We start from the raw sequence: 15,804 nt of genomic DNA on the forward strand, positions 1-15,804 counted from the left end.
ACACTGATTCATCGATTTCTTCTTAATCCTTGATATATCTGAAATTGCTAGTTCCTTTTCATGTTCCAAGCAACAAACCCTTGAAGTCAAGATCTTGATTTCCATTGCCAATTGTCGCTTCTCCTCCAAAAGCTTGTTCGTCACTTCTCTTTGCCAAACAGCCATTTCAGGTTGATCAACCCATTTAAATTTTTTGCATCCCCTCCAATTTGTATCAGGATCATAAAAAACGCAACTCTTAAACCTTCTTCCAGGATTTTCCTTGGTCCAAGAAACCCTCCTTGCAAAGGGAACTCCACAGCGACAATTCTCAGATTTCGAATTTTCGCTAGAAGAAGAAGAAGACATTCCCAATTAGTTGCAAAAAAAATTGGCTTGCTTCACTGACTTACTGATTCCAAATCAAGGAGAAAGAAAGAAGGGAGAAGCGAGGATGAAGAACAAGGAATTTGGGTTTTCGAAGAAAAAAACGGCATCTCAAGAATTAGGGTTTGAAGAAATCAGTGAAGATGAAGGGTTTAAGAGCCTTATAACATCACGTGCAAGTCACGTGATGGTCAACCGTTTAAATAAACGGTCAATCCCTTAAAAAACGTTAAGTGGTAGTCTTTCGCAAAAAAAACTATTATAAAAGGTAGTTTTTTGCAAAAAAAATTATAAAAGGTAGTTTTTTGCAAAGTAGTGTATAAAAAAGGTAGTTTTAAGTAATTTTCTCTATTAACAATCAGACCAATAACCCATATGAATAGCTTGTAAGGCTGGTAGGCATTATAAACAACCGTAGCACATTTCCATTTCTCCCTTTTGAGACTTTCCTCTCATTCTCTCTCCTCGTAATTTATTCGGGGGTCTTTCACTCTTTCTTCCTTCAAATCGAAACCCTTTGGAACCCTAAAACCCCCAAATCATATCCAATATCATTTTCCCCCCAAATTGATTTTAATTTGTAGGTTGATTAAAATGCAGAATCAAAGAATGAAGCAACAACAACAACAAGCTTTGATGCAGCAAGCTCTACTTCAGCAACAGTCTCTTTACCACCCTGGTCTTCTTGCTGCTCCTCAGGTGCTTTTTGCTCTCCTTTTCGGTCTCTTTTACTTCTCATTTTGCTCGATTTTCTAGGATTAGTTTTTTTAATTATATTTATGGATTGTGCTTTACTTTGGGTTCTATCATTTCTGAAAGATGAAATTTAGGGTTTGATTGTTTTCTTTATGTTTCACGTTTTAGTTTTAATTTTCTGAGCTAGGATTTAAATTATATAACTTTAGATTTTGTGACAATTTGGTATATTGGATCTTTTTTGTCTCTATCTGTTCTTTTGTACCATATCGCATAGTTTTCTAAATGGGTTTTTGTAACACCCACAGTGCCAACGATCCTTAAGACTTATCAAAGAAGGAGAAGGAGGGATGAGTTGGCCGTTTAATTGAGTAATTGTGTAGGTTATGAAGTTTTGGTTAGTATTTGTATAGGTTATGTTCTGTTTTGGTTATTTTGTAAGCTTAGGTGGCATTTCTTTTATGTTGTTAGGCTTAGGTGGCATTAGTGCATTGTCTATATAAGGCCATCTTGTATTGGATTTTGTATTCAGTTTTTGGAATAAGAAATAAGAGGCTAAGGAGTCTACACAGCACTCGAAGTTGTGTGGGAGTTTGCACGACACTCTAAGTCGTGTGGTTAATCATCTTGTGTTCTCTTTGATTGGTGTAGAGAGTTTTGGTGTTCTTGAGGCAGGGTGTGTGCCAACAGGTATCAGAGTGGTTCTTTTCGCCATGACGACAAGGAATCCACAAGAGCACAATAGAATGGAGAAGACAGAACAAGTCTTGGCAGCCTTATTGGATGGGCAGGCGAAAATTTTGGAAATGGGGTCAAAAACAGGAGATAATTTCAAGAGGTAGCCACAAAATCGCAACCAAGAGCAAGAGGAAGCGGATCTTGAATGGGTTTGGTAGAAAGAAAATGAAGGGCGACATTCACATTGTGATGAAAACTATTCGGGTGGGTATAATTGGAGATCAAGAAAGCTAAACTTACCCATTTTCAATGGATTAGAGGTGGATGATTGGATTATGAAAGTGTAGAAATACTTTTCTTTTTACCAACTTAGTGAAAAAGAAAAGATGGAAGCCTCGGTGGTGAGTCTTGAAGGTGAAGCTATGATGTGGTACAAATACACGAATTAACGGGCGCCCATACGACAGTGGAAGAGTTTAAAGAATTTGATTTTGGAGCGTTTTCGGAGGGTAGATGATGTTGATCTTTTTGAACAATGGATGTCAGTTGAACAAACTGGTAGCGTGGCGGAGTATAGACGGGAATTTGTGATACGACTCAATTATTTGGGGGTAGTGGATGAGCTGGTGATGTTGGGTGCCTTCTTGATGGGCTTGTGTGAAGAAGTGAAGTCGGAATTGTGGGTCTTGGGACCCACGGATCTGGATCAAGCAAGGGAGTGGGCGGAACGCATAGACTGGAGATTGTTCACTCAATCTTGGCTGGGAAGAAGACATGGGCAGGGGCGAAATTACTCAATTTCCCTTTATAAAAATCAAATTCAACCCAAATACCCAATACCCCCAGTTTAACCCTAATTCCCAATTTCCCATATTTACCCCAAACCCTAATCCTAATCCCCAATTTTCCAGATTTAGCCCAAACCCTTACCCTAACGCTAATCCCTAATTTACACGATACAACACAAATTCGAACCCTAATGCCCAATTTTCTTGATTTAGGGCTAACCCTAATTCTAACCCTAACTCTAACCCTAAATCGCATCAATTCAACCCAAATCAACCCAGAAATTCATACCCACCTTCGAATTCTGGCGGTCATTCAAGGGAAAAAGAGAAAAGGCTAACCGATGAGGAGTATCGTGAGAAGCGAGCAAAGGGTTTGTGTTTTAAATGCGACGACAAATGGTCGGTTAACCACGTTTGTAGCCACAAAGAATTGAGTATCTTGATTGAGATGGCAGAGGAGGACGAATTGCTTGGAGATCGATTGATGGTCGAAGAAATGGAAGAGGAGGCTGATCCGATTGGTATTTCCCTCAACTCAATAGTGGGAACTACAAATCCAAAGACATTGAAATTGCTGGGAAGAATTGGGACCAATGACTTGATTGTTATGATAGACCCTGGAGCGACTAACAATTTCATTTCTCATCAGGCTGTACAAAAATTGAGCATACCGTGCGAAAATTGTGAAAGGTTCGGTGTTAGGCTAGGAAATGGAGAAGAGATTGTCGAGCAAGGCGTGTGTCGAATGGTGGAATTACAAGTACAAGGACTAAATATAATTTAAGATTACCTTTCTTTAGAATTGGGCAATTCTGATTTAATACTCGGGCTTCAGTGGCTCGAAACCTTGGAACCGGTAACCACAAATTGGAAAACACAATCTTTGCAGTTTATGTGGCAAGGGAAGAATGTGAAGTTACAGGGAGACCCTCTTTAGGGCTGAACATAGTTTGGTCAAAACTGTAAACCAAACCAGACCAAACTGTAATTTAAGTGTTCGGTCTGGTCTACGGTCTAAATGGTCTGGCTGGTTTTTTTATAAAAAAATTACTATTTTCGGTCGGGTCTTGGTTTTTAAATTTTTAGACCAGACCAGACCAGAAACCGTAATATATTTCGGTTTGGTGTAAACCTTAAACCGTAGACCAATAAATCGTAATAATATATTTTGAATATAAGCTGGCGCCTATCAGGCCCAGCTTTAAATAATATGACAGGCCCAACTTGAAACTTTGAAAGACAAAATCAATTTGAGATTTTAAAGACTAATAAACCTAATTTCTAATTCTCACAAATTCATCAACTTTGAAAGACCACTACACTATTAAACCTAATTTCTAAACCTGCGGCGCTCTCACTCCGCTGCTCTACCTGTTCATCTTCCATGCAGTAGCTCTCATTCTACTCTCTCTTTAAGGATTTTTCGGTTTTTATTTGTTGATTTTCGAATTATTATTAGTTTTTTTTATGATTGATTTGTTTATGTTGTTTGATTTTTTATAATTTAGTTGTTTGTGTTTGGTTTAATTTTTTGTTGATTTTTATTATGTAGTTTGTTGGTATTTTAGTATGTAGTTCGTTGATTGTTTGATTTTTTTATGATTTGATTGTTAGTAATTAGTTTGTTGATTTTTCGAATTTTTTGTTAATATTTTTGATTTTTTTGATTTTTGATTTTCTATGGTTTGCTACTTTTTTTTAGTCTGTTCTGGGTTTTAGGGTTTTTCGAATTTTGTTTGTAAGTAGTTTTTATGTTTGATAATAGACTAACAGTTTGATAATTGTTTGGTATTTATGTTTTTTGAATTGTGCCCGAATTTTATGTTTGATAATGATTAGTTGTAGTTAAAAATGCATTATTTTAGATTTTTAGTTAAAAAATGCATTAAATAGAAAAAACCGTAGAGCAGACCTGACCGGACCATTGTAGAATGGTCTGGTCTGTTGTTTTAACTGGTCTGGTTTGATTTGAAAATTTTCCAGACCGGAATTTCTGGTCTGGTCTAAGTTTTGTGTCAAACCAGATCAAACCGGATCGTGTGCAGCCATACCCCTCTTTGAGAAGATCAAAGATTTCTTTGAAAGCAATGCTTCGGGTGTTAAGGAGAGAAGGGGGTGGCGTAGTACTGGAATTTAATGGGATAGAAAGTTGTATGAAGATAGCTAAGATACCTGCTGATTTACGGGAATTGTGATAGTTATGGAGACATTTTTCAGTCTCAAATACAGCTGCCACCCCAAAGGGAGCATGACCACTCAATCACCCTCAAGGAGGGTACAGATGTCATAAATGTACGACCCTACCGATATCCTCACAGCCAGAAAAATGAAATTGAGCGACTAGTCCAAGATAATACAACCCTCTATCAGTTCATTTTCTAGTCCCGTCATTTTAGTTAAAAAAAGGATGGTTCTTAGAGATTCTGTGTTGATTATAGAGCTTTGAACAAGGCTATCGTTCTAGACAAATATTTTATTCCCATGATCGACGAGTTACTTGATGAATTGCATGGGGCGACTGTGTTCACGAAATTGGATCTTAAGTCGGGCTATCATCAAATTCGGATGAAGACACAAGATGTGCACAAGACAGCCTTTAGGACCCATGAAGGCCATTATGAATTTCTTTTTATGCCTTTCGATTTGACAAATGCTTCATCTACATTTCAAGCACTGATGCATGAGGTATTATGTCCTCATTTGAGAAAATTTTGTATTGGTTTTCCTCGACGATATCCTCATTTATAGTAGGAAATGAGAGGAGCATCCGAGTCACGTAGCTCATGTGTTTCAGAGCCTTCGCAAGCACTCTTTGGTGGTTAATGGGGGCAAGTATGAGTTGGGGGTTGATAAAGTGGCATGTTTGGGGCATGTCATATCAGCAGCTGGTGTTTCGGTAGATGAGGAGAAAATTTCCGCGATCACTTCATGGCCATCTCCAAAGAACTTAAAGGAATTACGAGGTTTCCTTGGGTTGACGGGATACTACCGATGGTTTGTGAGGGGTTATGCATAGTTGACTAGGATCTTGACTAATCAGCTCAAAAAAGATTCCTTTGCTTGGAATGATGAAGCTGAACGAGCTTTTCAATACTTGAAGTTAGTGATGACTAGGGTTCCCGTGCTAGCAATACCGAATTTTGAGAGAATGTTTGTGGTGGAGACTGATGCGACTCAATATGGTCTTGGGGCTGTTTTGATGCCAGATAGACATCCCATCGCATACTATAGTAAAATCTCGGGAATACGAGCTAGAAATAAATCCATCTACAAGAAGGAGCTTATGGCCATAGTGTTTGCCATTCTGAAGTGGAAGCACTACCTTTTTGGTCGACGGTTCCTGGTGAAAACGGATCAACCAAGCTTGAAACATTTGTTGGAACAAAGGGAGGTACATGGGGATTAACAAAAATGGGTGATGAAGTTAATGGGCTTTGACTTCTCGATTGAATTTAATCCGGTAAAAAATAATCTAGTGGCTGATGCATTATTGAGGATTTCTTATGGTCAAATGGAATTAATGGCGTTGTTGAGTTCTCATGGAATAGATTGGAGCATGTTACAAGAGGTGGTTAACAAAGATGTGACATTAGTTCGTATCCGAGTAGTTGTCGAGAAAGGGGAACAAGTTCCCACCGTATTTTCAATTTCAAACAACATCTTACTATACAAGGGTCAATATGTATTAGCTAAATCTTCTCCTTTTATTCCGGTCTTATTAAGAGAGTATCATGATTCAACTTTAGGTGGGTACGCCGGGGAATTAAAGACTTATCTTCAGTTGGGGGGTGAATGGTATTGGGAAGGAATGTGAAAGCAAGTCACGTGATATGTTAGAGCATGCCAAGTTTGTCAACAAGCTAAGAGTTCGAATCAAAGTCTCACGGGGTCACTACAAATCTTCCAATTCCTTCTCAAGTTTGGGAGAATGTTATGATGGATTTCATTGAAGGGTTACCCAAGTTTGAAGGGGTTGATACCATATTGGTTGTGTGATTGATCGTTTGACTAAGTTTGGGCATTTTATCACTCTCAAGCACCCATTTACGGCTCTCACAGTGGCAGCTAAGTTTGTGAAAGAGGTGGTGCGCTTACATGGTTTCCTTACCTCTATCGTTTTTGATCGAGATAAAGTTTTCATGAGTGTTTTTTGGAGGAAGCTATTTCGGTTACAGGATATGCAGTTATTATGGAGTACCGCTTACCACCTGTAAACCGATGGATAAACCGAGGTTGTGAACAAAATGGTGGAGACCTACTTGGTTGTTTTGTGAATGGGCAACCGAAACATTGGGTATGATGGTTACATTGAGCGAAATTTTGCTATAACACTTCTCCACATCTTTCCATCAAGATGACTCCTTTTCAAGCATTGTATGGTAGAGTGCCTCCTCATGTGGTTCGTCTAGGTCACCAACAAACTCCCGTGGATTCTTTGGATCAATTAATACAAGAAAGGGATGTGATGTTCGACGAGTTACAATTTAATATGGCCAAAGCACAACAACGAAGGAAGTACTATGTCGACAAGAAGCGGGGGAAGGTCGTTTTTGAGGTGGGAAATTGGGTATATTTGAAGATGCGACCTTACCGATAGAAGACTTTGGCTAATCGACTCAATGAGAAGCTAGGTCCAAGGTTTTTATGGGCCTTATATAATCAGCCAAAGGGTAGGGCGGGTAGCTTATCAATTGGAGCTCCCTAAAGATTGTCTTTTGCATCCAGTTTTTCATGTTTCACAGCTTAAGAGAGCTGAGGGCGTCACTTAGGCAGCTGCCACTAGACATCCTTTGTCAGCCGATTTAGAGGAAGTATTGCAGCCTTTGTATATTTTGCAGGTTTGCCAATCACCTTCCAAGACACGTGAAGTATTGGTGTTATGGGAAGGAAGAGACGAAACGGAAGCTACATGGGAGGATGCTACAAAGTTCTTTGCAACTTATCCAAATGCTCACCTTGAGGACAAGGTGCTTAGGTTGGCCGGGAGTATTGAGTAATTATAGGTTATATTCTGGTTTTGGTTAGTATTTGTATTGGTTATGTTCTGTTTTAGTTATTTTGTAAGCTTAGGTGGCATTTCTTTTATGTTGTTAGGCTTAGGTGTCATTAGTGCATTTTCTATATAAGGCCATCTTGTATTGAATTTTGTATTAAGTTTTTGGAATAAGAAATAAGAGGCTAAGGAGTCTACACAACACTCGAAGCTGTGTGGGAGTTTGCACGACACTCTAAGTCGTGTGGTTAATCATCTTGTGTTCTCTTTGATTGGTGTAGAGAGTTTTGGTGTTCTTGAGGCAGGGTGTGTACTAGTTTTTTTATGTAATTAGTGTACTTTTCTTTTTTCATGATGCGAAAAGTCTTAAATGTGATTATAGAATTGTACCATATACTTCTAAAACTGTTGGCACGTTCTGTTAGAATTAGTGTTGCTAATATAGAAGGGAGGATATCCACAAGTAATGGAGCAAACTTTTTTAGTCATCATTCTTTGCATCTAAGTTGGAGTTTGAGTTTTAAAGCATTACTTGGTAAGAGATAGTGTTCTATACTCCTATATCATGTTAATCATACTAGGGGTTTAATGGCACCATTATTTGTTCATGAGACAATGTCAGTTTTTCGTGAAGCCATTCTGTTTTCCTTTATGTAGTGTGGGAATAAGTTTTTCATTTCAAATTATGGATTTTAATTATGAAATCATAAATGAAGAATTTGAGAATGACAAGGTTTGAGTAGTCATTCTCAACTTCTAAACTTTAACTACTTTAAAAACAATGGTGGAATTTGATCCAAATTCAAATTTGAAAATTTTTGATTTGCCAAACAACAAATTTGAGCCAATTCCAAATCTTCAAATGAAATCATCGTTCCCAAACATGGTATTAATGTTTTCCGCCCAACTTTTCTAAAATCTCTCTCATCAGAAAGCACAATGGGGTTGACTTTGGGGGATAGATCAAGCTATTGTTTGGTTTCTTGGTGTGATTGGATGTCTAATTTTACTGGGTCTCTTTCTTAGTAATTTTCCCTCCATTGGCATTTTTTACCCTCGTTAATCTATCTATGAATTGTTGGTGGATCTCATGTTATTTCATCACTTGTCTTATTTGATCAGAAGTGATCAGGCAGTATGTTTCTTTTGGCATGTAAGTGCATGTTGGTGGATCTGATGTTATGCATGCTTATAATTCTTTGAATTACCATTATGCTTTATGATTGAAATTTCTTTCCTTGGGCGTTACAATTTATCAAGAACTTACCTGTTGAGAATCCTTCTGAGCATACATATTTACTTATCTATGTTTCAGATAGAGCCATATCCTAGTGGAAACCTTCCTCCTGGTTTTGATCCCTCTTCTTGCCGTTGTGTGTAAGTTCAATTACCTTTGTATTATGTTTAATTTGCTGCTTCTCTTTGCCTTTTTTTATGTGTGCACCTTTTGTTTGAGTGTTGACTCCTTATACTGTAAATTTCCCCTTGTTTTCTTTTTCTTTAATTTTCTGCTTTGTTTATCTGTCGAGAATATGCAGTTATGTGGGTAATATTCATCCTCAAGTCACAGAACCTTTACTTCAAGAGGTTTTTGCTAGTGCTGGTCCTGTTGAAGGTTGCAAGCTTATTAGAAAGGAAAAGGTATTACTTTGTTTATTAGTATGCTTCTTACATGTTAGGTAGAGAAGAGGTGATATGAACGAAAGAAAAGGAGAGTTTATAGAGGTTTTCCCATTTTGTCTTACTTTTCTTTGCTCGCAATATCAGTGGGACCTGGAAGATCATTCTAAAAATGGAATCTTTTAATCTGTTTTAAATTCCTAATAGATCCTGGTGTTGGAATCCTTTCAATTTCAGTTCCTTCAAATTAAATCAAGCAAAGAACTAGCTCCTGTCACTTATTTTCCTTCTCTTTCTATATGATTGTGGTCGGTGGTACCTGGGTGGAAGGTAGTGACTAGTATCCTCATTTTAGTTGCTTGAGCCGTGGCTACTTGAATAATTAATTCTACTAGGACAAAGGACATGTTTTTGTAGAGATAGATAGTCAAGTACAAAGAATAATTATTTCTTGAGATAGCATGGGCATTAACTCTTATATTGAAGTGAAAAAAGTGCTAAATTTGAAGCGTTGTTAACTCAATGTAAGAAATATATTTCATTGTGGGTCTAGATTATTGAGTCCTTGAATATGAAAGCCCTCATTGATAATTGAGTGGTTAATCTTGTAGCTATTAGCTAATATGTGGTTTTTAACATTCACTATACCGGTTTTGAAGTTATGTGTATTACAAAGTCCTTTGATTACTTTTGGTAGCAAGATTTTATGCAACTTACTCCAATGGTTACGACTGTAAGTAGTTTACTGCACATTAAGGATTTGCTTCTCATAAAATTTTCTGCTGCATGCAGTCATCCTATGGTTTCATTCACTACTTTGATCGGAGATTTGCCAGCATGGCTATATTGACACTTAATGGAAGGCACTTGTGAGTATTAATTGTTTAGATATTTTTTGTTAAACTTGTATCTTTCAATTCTTTTGCTTATGTCGGAATTATGCTGTCCAGATTTGGCCAGCCTATAAAAGTTAATTGGGCATATACCAGTGGTCAGCGAGAAGACACTTCAAGTGAGTTTATCTTTTGATTTCTAGTAGAACTTTAGTATGATGATAGCTTAGCGACTGAGATTTATGAATGCCTTTTTCAGATCATTATAATGTGTTTGTTGGCGACCTAAGCCCCGAGGTTACTGATGCTATGATGTTTGCTTGTTTTTCCGTTTATCCTAGTTGTTCGTAAGCGTCATTCATCCATCTCTCTTTCTTTATTCCTTTTTCCTCGGTTTTACTGACCTGCTCTAGCTATGGTTTTCATTCATTTCTTTTAAATATGCTTCTGTTGTTCTCTAACATCAATTGTTGCATTTTGATGGTTTTAAATCAAATAGACTTGGCTCTTAATTTTTCTTTCTCTCCAGAGATGCAAAAGTGATGTGGGATCAGAAAACTGGGCGCTCTAGGGGGTTTGGATTTGTTTCATTTCGCAGCCAGCAGGTTATTTCTTTTGCTTCATTTTTATTGGTTTCTCTCTATATTCATCGTTCTAAAACATAAATTTGTGTTACAGGATGCCCAAAGTGCTATAAATGACCTTACTGGTAAGAACCATAAGAATTATGTCTATTAATAATTAGGCCTTTAATTACTTTTTTGTTCTATACTTGTGCACAACTACTATAATGGATTTGTGTATATTCAGGTAAATGGCTCGGTAGTAGGCAGATACGCTGCAATTGGGCAACTAAAGGTGCTACTAACAATGATGATCAGCAGAGTTCTGATGCAAAAAGTGTGGTGGAATTGACTAATGGCACATCAGGTCTGTAATTACTGAGTTTGATCTTTATCTGTTGTATTATCACTATACTATTATTGATATCCTTTTATATTTAAAATCATTTTGTGCAATGGGTAACTATAAAGAGACTACATTTTCAGCAGTGTAAGCTAGGGACGAAACAACGGTTGTAGAGGCCCTATAATCTTTTCAATATTTTTCTGAATTCAATCCCTTTATTAACAACTTAAAACAGATTATTTCTTCAAATTACAGAAATACGTTACCAATATTTACAGTCGAATTTCATTCTAAAATTACTAAAGAATAAAAAATGTAATATACTCGTTCTTAATGCCAACCGAATACATGACTCATTAATCTAGCACAATTGAATTGCCCAACATTTTTAGGACACATAATCTGAATAATCAATGAAATTCAATCTTAGCAATCATCGTAAATCTATATAAACAAATTTAGAAATATGATTTTTCTTATCTTCATTCAAAAATAACTGAGTAGAGATTTTTTTTATTTATAAATTGTAAATATAAATTGTTCATCTAATCTATTTGTATTTTTTTCTTATGTTAAATCATTTCTTACTCATGCTTCTTTTTTATTTTATATCAAGTCATTGTGTTCTTCATTTATTTTCATTGATTTGCACATATATTCGATTTCCTACCTTCAGCAAATCAAACAATCAGAAAAAGCCCACAACATAGCACAGAAAGATCAAAGTTATTGACCACATTTGACAAAGAATTTTTCAAAGTTACGGATTTTGGTTGCAACAACAATGATTTTAAGGAGTACCCATGAATAATGAGCCAGTAGCCCCGAACTGCAGCAAAATAATTAAAAGATCTGCAGCTTTTAGTTCATGAACCAGCACCGCATAGGGCTTGATTAATTTTTTTCTTGATATAGCAAGACAAAAAACTGCCAAGAACCAGATTTGACGAAAATAAAACCAACTCAAGGACAGTATGTGGTGAATCACTGTTTGTTTTTCTTGTGGGCAATTTTTATAACCTACACTGTATCATTGATGAAGCTTAAGCATGCATAAACAAGCCTAAGATCAATTAAAACTCTCCATGAATGTATTTTTCTTTAAAAAAGCATAATGTTGTAGTGAGGTCAAATACGTGTGCCACAATAAATGTTGCTTTTTGAACATGTTCTTGATAGAAGAATATTATATTATGAACTCCAAGGTGATTGATGAAAGACAAATACCCACGGACAAGAACAACAAAACTGTGCGCAGATTGTCAAAGAGATTAGATGAACAATCTTATAAATGAAAAAAAGCTCTTTGTTTGGTTGTTTTTGAATGGTAATCAAAAGAGGGATTGAATTGGTTGGGTTTGATTGAAAAGATGTTTTTTTTTTTTGTGTTCAAATGTGTTTTTAAAAGTTAAATAAACAGCACATGCCTTGCACGTGACGACTCTATCGGAACATGGATGGATTTTGTTAGTAGGTACTTTATGACAAAGAAAATGTAATTTTGAGGTACTTATGACAATAAAGAATGTTCTATGTGCGTTCAGACTAAGAGTCACTTTTATGGGGTTTTATTTGACAATATTTCCTGTTTATAATAATCTTGCGCTTTTGCTTGTCGTTCCGGAATATTAGGTAGCGTCCTGCATTCCAATTCCCGTCCCTGTCCTGTACTGTATTGTGTTGCTGGAAATAATGGTTTAAACTATCAATGATCTAACCGCGATTTCGAATTTAATTTGTTTATCCTGCTCTATTGCTGTATTCTGTAAGCCTTGTTTTCTATCACTGAATAGGACATCTGCTATCCCAATTGTTTTATGTGCATTAGGTGGTTAATTTTGTCATTTCTATTCACTAACATGTCTATTCTGTTTGTGATGGATTGTTTTTTACATTTTTCAGAAGATGGAAAGGAGGCCACAAACAGTGAAGCCCCTGAAAATAATCCTCAATATACAACTGTGTATGTCGGAAATCTTGCTCCTGAGGTAATGAGGTTCCTGTGTTTTTTTTTCACTTGTTTTCCCCTTATCTACTCTTCCCTGCTTACACCAAAAGGTAATGTTATTATTTACATTTTAACTCTAGTTACGAGTTGCTGTCTTAAACTTGGTTGGTTGCTGAAGTTAAAGTGATACCATTAAAAAGATATGTCCCTCCCCCTTCTTTCCTGAAGTTTGATCATCAATTAAATTCAGGACTGTTTGCAATCTTTGAAGAGTGAAGGAAAAAGTTAATTGGTGGAGTCTGCATTTACATTTAGTTGATGTCAAACTGAACATGCTAAAACAATAAGCAGGATTATCAGGATCAAGTACTTGAGAGCAGAACTTTTTCTTTAACTATATATCTCCATCTTAGATTCCATAACATGCACCATAGACTGATTGTTTGTGTTTGACTTGCAGACTACTCAACTTGACCTCCACCGTCACTTTCATAACTTAGGAGCTGGATCTATTGAAGAAGTAAGGGTACAGCGTGACAAAGGCTTTGGCTTTGTCAGATACAGTAATCATGCTGAAGCTGCTTTGGGCATTCAGTTGGGAAATACACAAAATTTGCTTTTCGGAAAACAAATCAAGGTGTGCCACGCTTAAACTCTGTTGTGTTTTATATTTTGTTTATAGATGGCAATGTTCTTAATGTGCGTTAGCACTTGTAATGAGCCATAAGCGCATGTGCATTAGAAGATTTGTTACTCTTGACTCTTGAGACCTGGACTTGGTAAATATCATTTAAGTTTCTATAATTTTGTATTTAGGCCATTGTGCTCTTTAACTATACTTTTATGTCATGAAAAGACGAGCGCTGTGTCAATTTTTCTTTTCCAAAATTACCCAATGAAAGTATCTGAATGTATGTACTCCCTCTGTCCCAATGAATTTGCAACATTTTCCATTTTAGTCCGTCCCACTTAATTTGCATCATTTTTATTTTTGGATGGCCCACCACTTTCTTTTAATCTCATCCATACATTTTAACTCACTTTTAATTCCATCCACACAATTCATTCTTTCTCTTCATTTATTACTACATTCTTAAAAACTACCCTCTTTCTCTTTGATGCAAATCAAAGAGGACAGAGGGAGTATATGATTTATAGTGCTTGATTTTGTTTATATTGATGATTTAACACACATTCATTTGATTTATATTGATGATTTTGTTTGTGTTTAATGTTTGTGTCAAGCAACCAATCTTAATCTTTTGGTATTAAGGTTTTGGCATTGTTATTTAATGTCCGTGTCAACTGTCAACTCAAACTTAAAAGCTTGTAATATACATGCTTGAACTACTGTCTCTGACTGCTTTATAGTGTCTTTTATTTGTATAGATGACGTCCCTTTCTCATGTCTTTATTTATTTTTAGTTTTTGGGAATTATACTATGGTCTTCACATTTGTTGCTAAATTTGCTCTCGGACGTCTGAAGTTGTGCCTTGTGCTTTTAGTGTTCTTGGGGAAGCAAGCCAACTCCAGCAGGGACAGCATCAAATCCACTACCTCCACCGGCTCCTGCACCTTTAGGCTTTTCTGCTACGGATCTTCTATCCTACGAGAGGCAAATGGCAATGAGTAAGATGGGCGGAATGCATGCTCTCATGCATGCACAGGGACCTCTTCATCTAAATAAAGCTAGTATGGGTATGACAGCGCCTGGAGCTAGCCAAGCTATTTATGATGGCGGGTATCAAAACATGGCAGCTGCTCAGCAGATGATGTACTATCATTAAATCTCGATGCACAGCTCTTTTAAAATTCTTCTGCACCCGCAGATTTACATTTGTGTGTCTAAAATTCATCTATTAGCTATTTGTTTCTCTTGAGCCGAACCATGAGGGTTTGAGGCTTATCCCTCTGTACTCGATTGTCCTGTCACCTATGTGTGGATACAAGATGTATTGTACCCTTCTATTCCCCCCCTTTTTTTCTTTTATTTTTTCCTCAGCTTTTGGAGTTTTCTGTTTTTTTTTTGTTTCTTTCCTTTTCTTTATATCTTGTAGGAATTTATCTTTGATTTAGAGAAATGTCCATTTTATGGACATTAGCTTATTATATAATCATATTTTTCTTTTTTTTTTTCTATGGAATTTTTCTTTGTTTTTGTGGAACACCGAGTTACAGATCCCAGAAAGCGATACAAGGAAGTTTTGATGTATGCTAATTGTCCAATGTATTTTGTGAAATATTTTTTCTATAAACGTAGCTGACTTCTCTTTTCACTCGTTTCATTTTTTCTGGTCTTAGAATTTTCTGCCATTATGATTTTTGAAACATTAAGTGCATTTGTTAGCTGTAAATTGCATGTTCTCCGAGCAAAGCCTGCTTGTCTAATAAATTGAATTCGCAACATGTGCGATTCCCAACATATACAAGTATTTCCTTGAAAAGCATCATTGGATTTTGGTTGATTTAGATACCTTTTGTATTTTCAATTTTATTTTTCACGCGATTCATCATACTTTCTCTAGTTTTCAAAAGTTGTTAGATTTCTGTTTTTTATATACTTCTGATATATAATATTTTTAATTTTATAGAATAAAAATTTTTTAAAAAATAATATTATGAAAATATGTATTAAGACAAATTAAACAGTATTTTACTTGATCATAGAGAAGTATATGCCAAACAAAGTCAATTGTTGAACAGTAAGTGCTACAGTTGCTACAAGACTGTTGGCAACTATTAAGTTCCAATTCACCATGCTGCAATCTCCAATTGATTGTAGTAATAAAGGCAGTGGAATTGATTGGTATATCAGTCCAAACCTTTCCAACAAACCCTACTTTGATTCATCCTTCAGCCTCATCTCATCATCCTCTTCAACAAATACCTTTTCATCGTCTGACATTTATATGATGATTTGTTTCCCTCCAATTTCCAAAGCACGAAAAACAGAATTGATAACAAACTTAGAA

At 36.2% G+C, this 15,804-nt stretch overlaps 1 protein-coding gene across 1 annotated transcript; it reads left to right on the forward strand.

Moving 5' to 3' along the window:
- The first annotated feature begins 782 nt into the window (after nt 1-782).
- Nucleotides 783-14,941, forward strand: LOC130813780 (oligouridylate-binding protein 1B-like). Its single transcript, XM_057679650.1, has 12 exons — nt 783-1,065; nt 8,837-8,898; nt 9,060-9,162; nt 9,934-10,010; nt 10,092-10,153; nt 10,234-10,321; nt 10,504-10,579; nt 10,653-10,683; nt 10,785-10,904; nt 12,786-12,871; nt 13,292-13,468; nt 14,338-14,941. The coding sequence occupies exons 1-12, from the start codon at nt 961-963 to the stop codon at nt 14,617-14,619; spliced, it is 1,269 nt and encodes a 422-aa protein (XP_057535633.1). The 5' UTR covers nt 783-960; the 3' UTR covers nt 14,620-14,941.
- Nucleotides 14,942-15,804: the final 863 nt, after the last annotated feature.

The sequence above is a fragment of the Amaranthus tricolor genome, chromosome 5 (genome assembly GCF_026212465.1).
Source record: "Amaranthus tricolor cultivar Red isolate AtriRed21 chromosome 5, ASM2621246v1, whole genome shotgun sequence".
Taxonomy (NCBI): domain Eukaryota; kingdom Viridiplantae; phylum Streptophyta; class Magnoliopsida; order Caryophyllales; family Amaranthaceae; genus Amaranthus; species Amaranthus tricolor.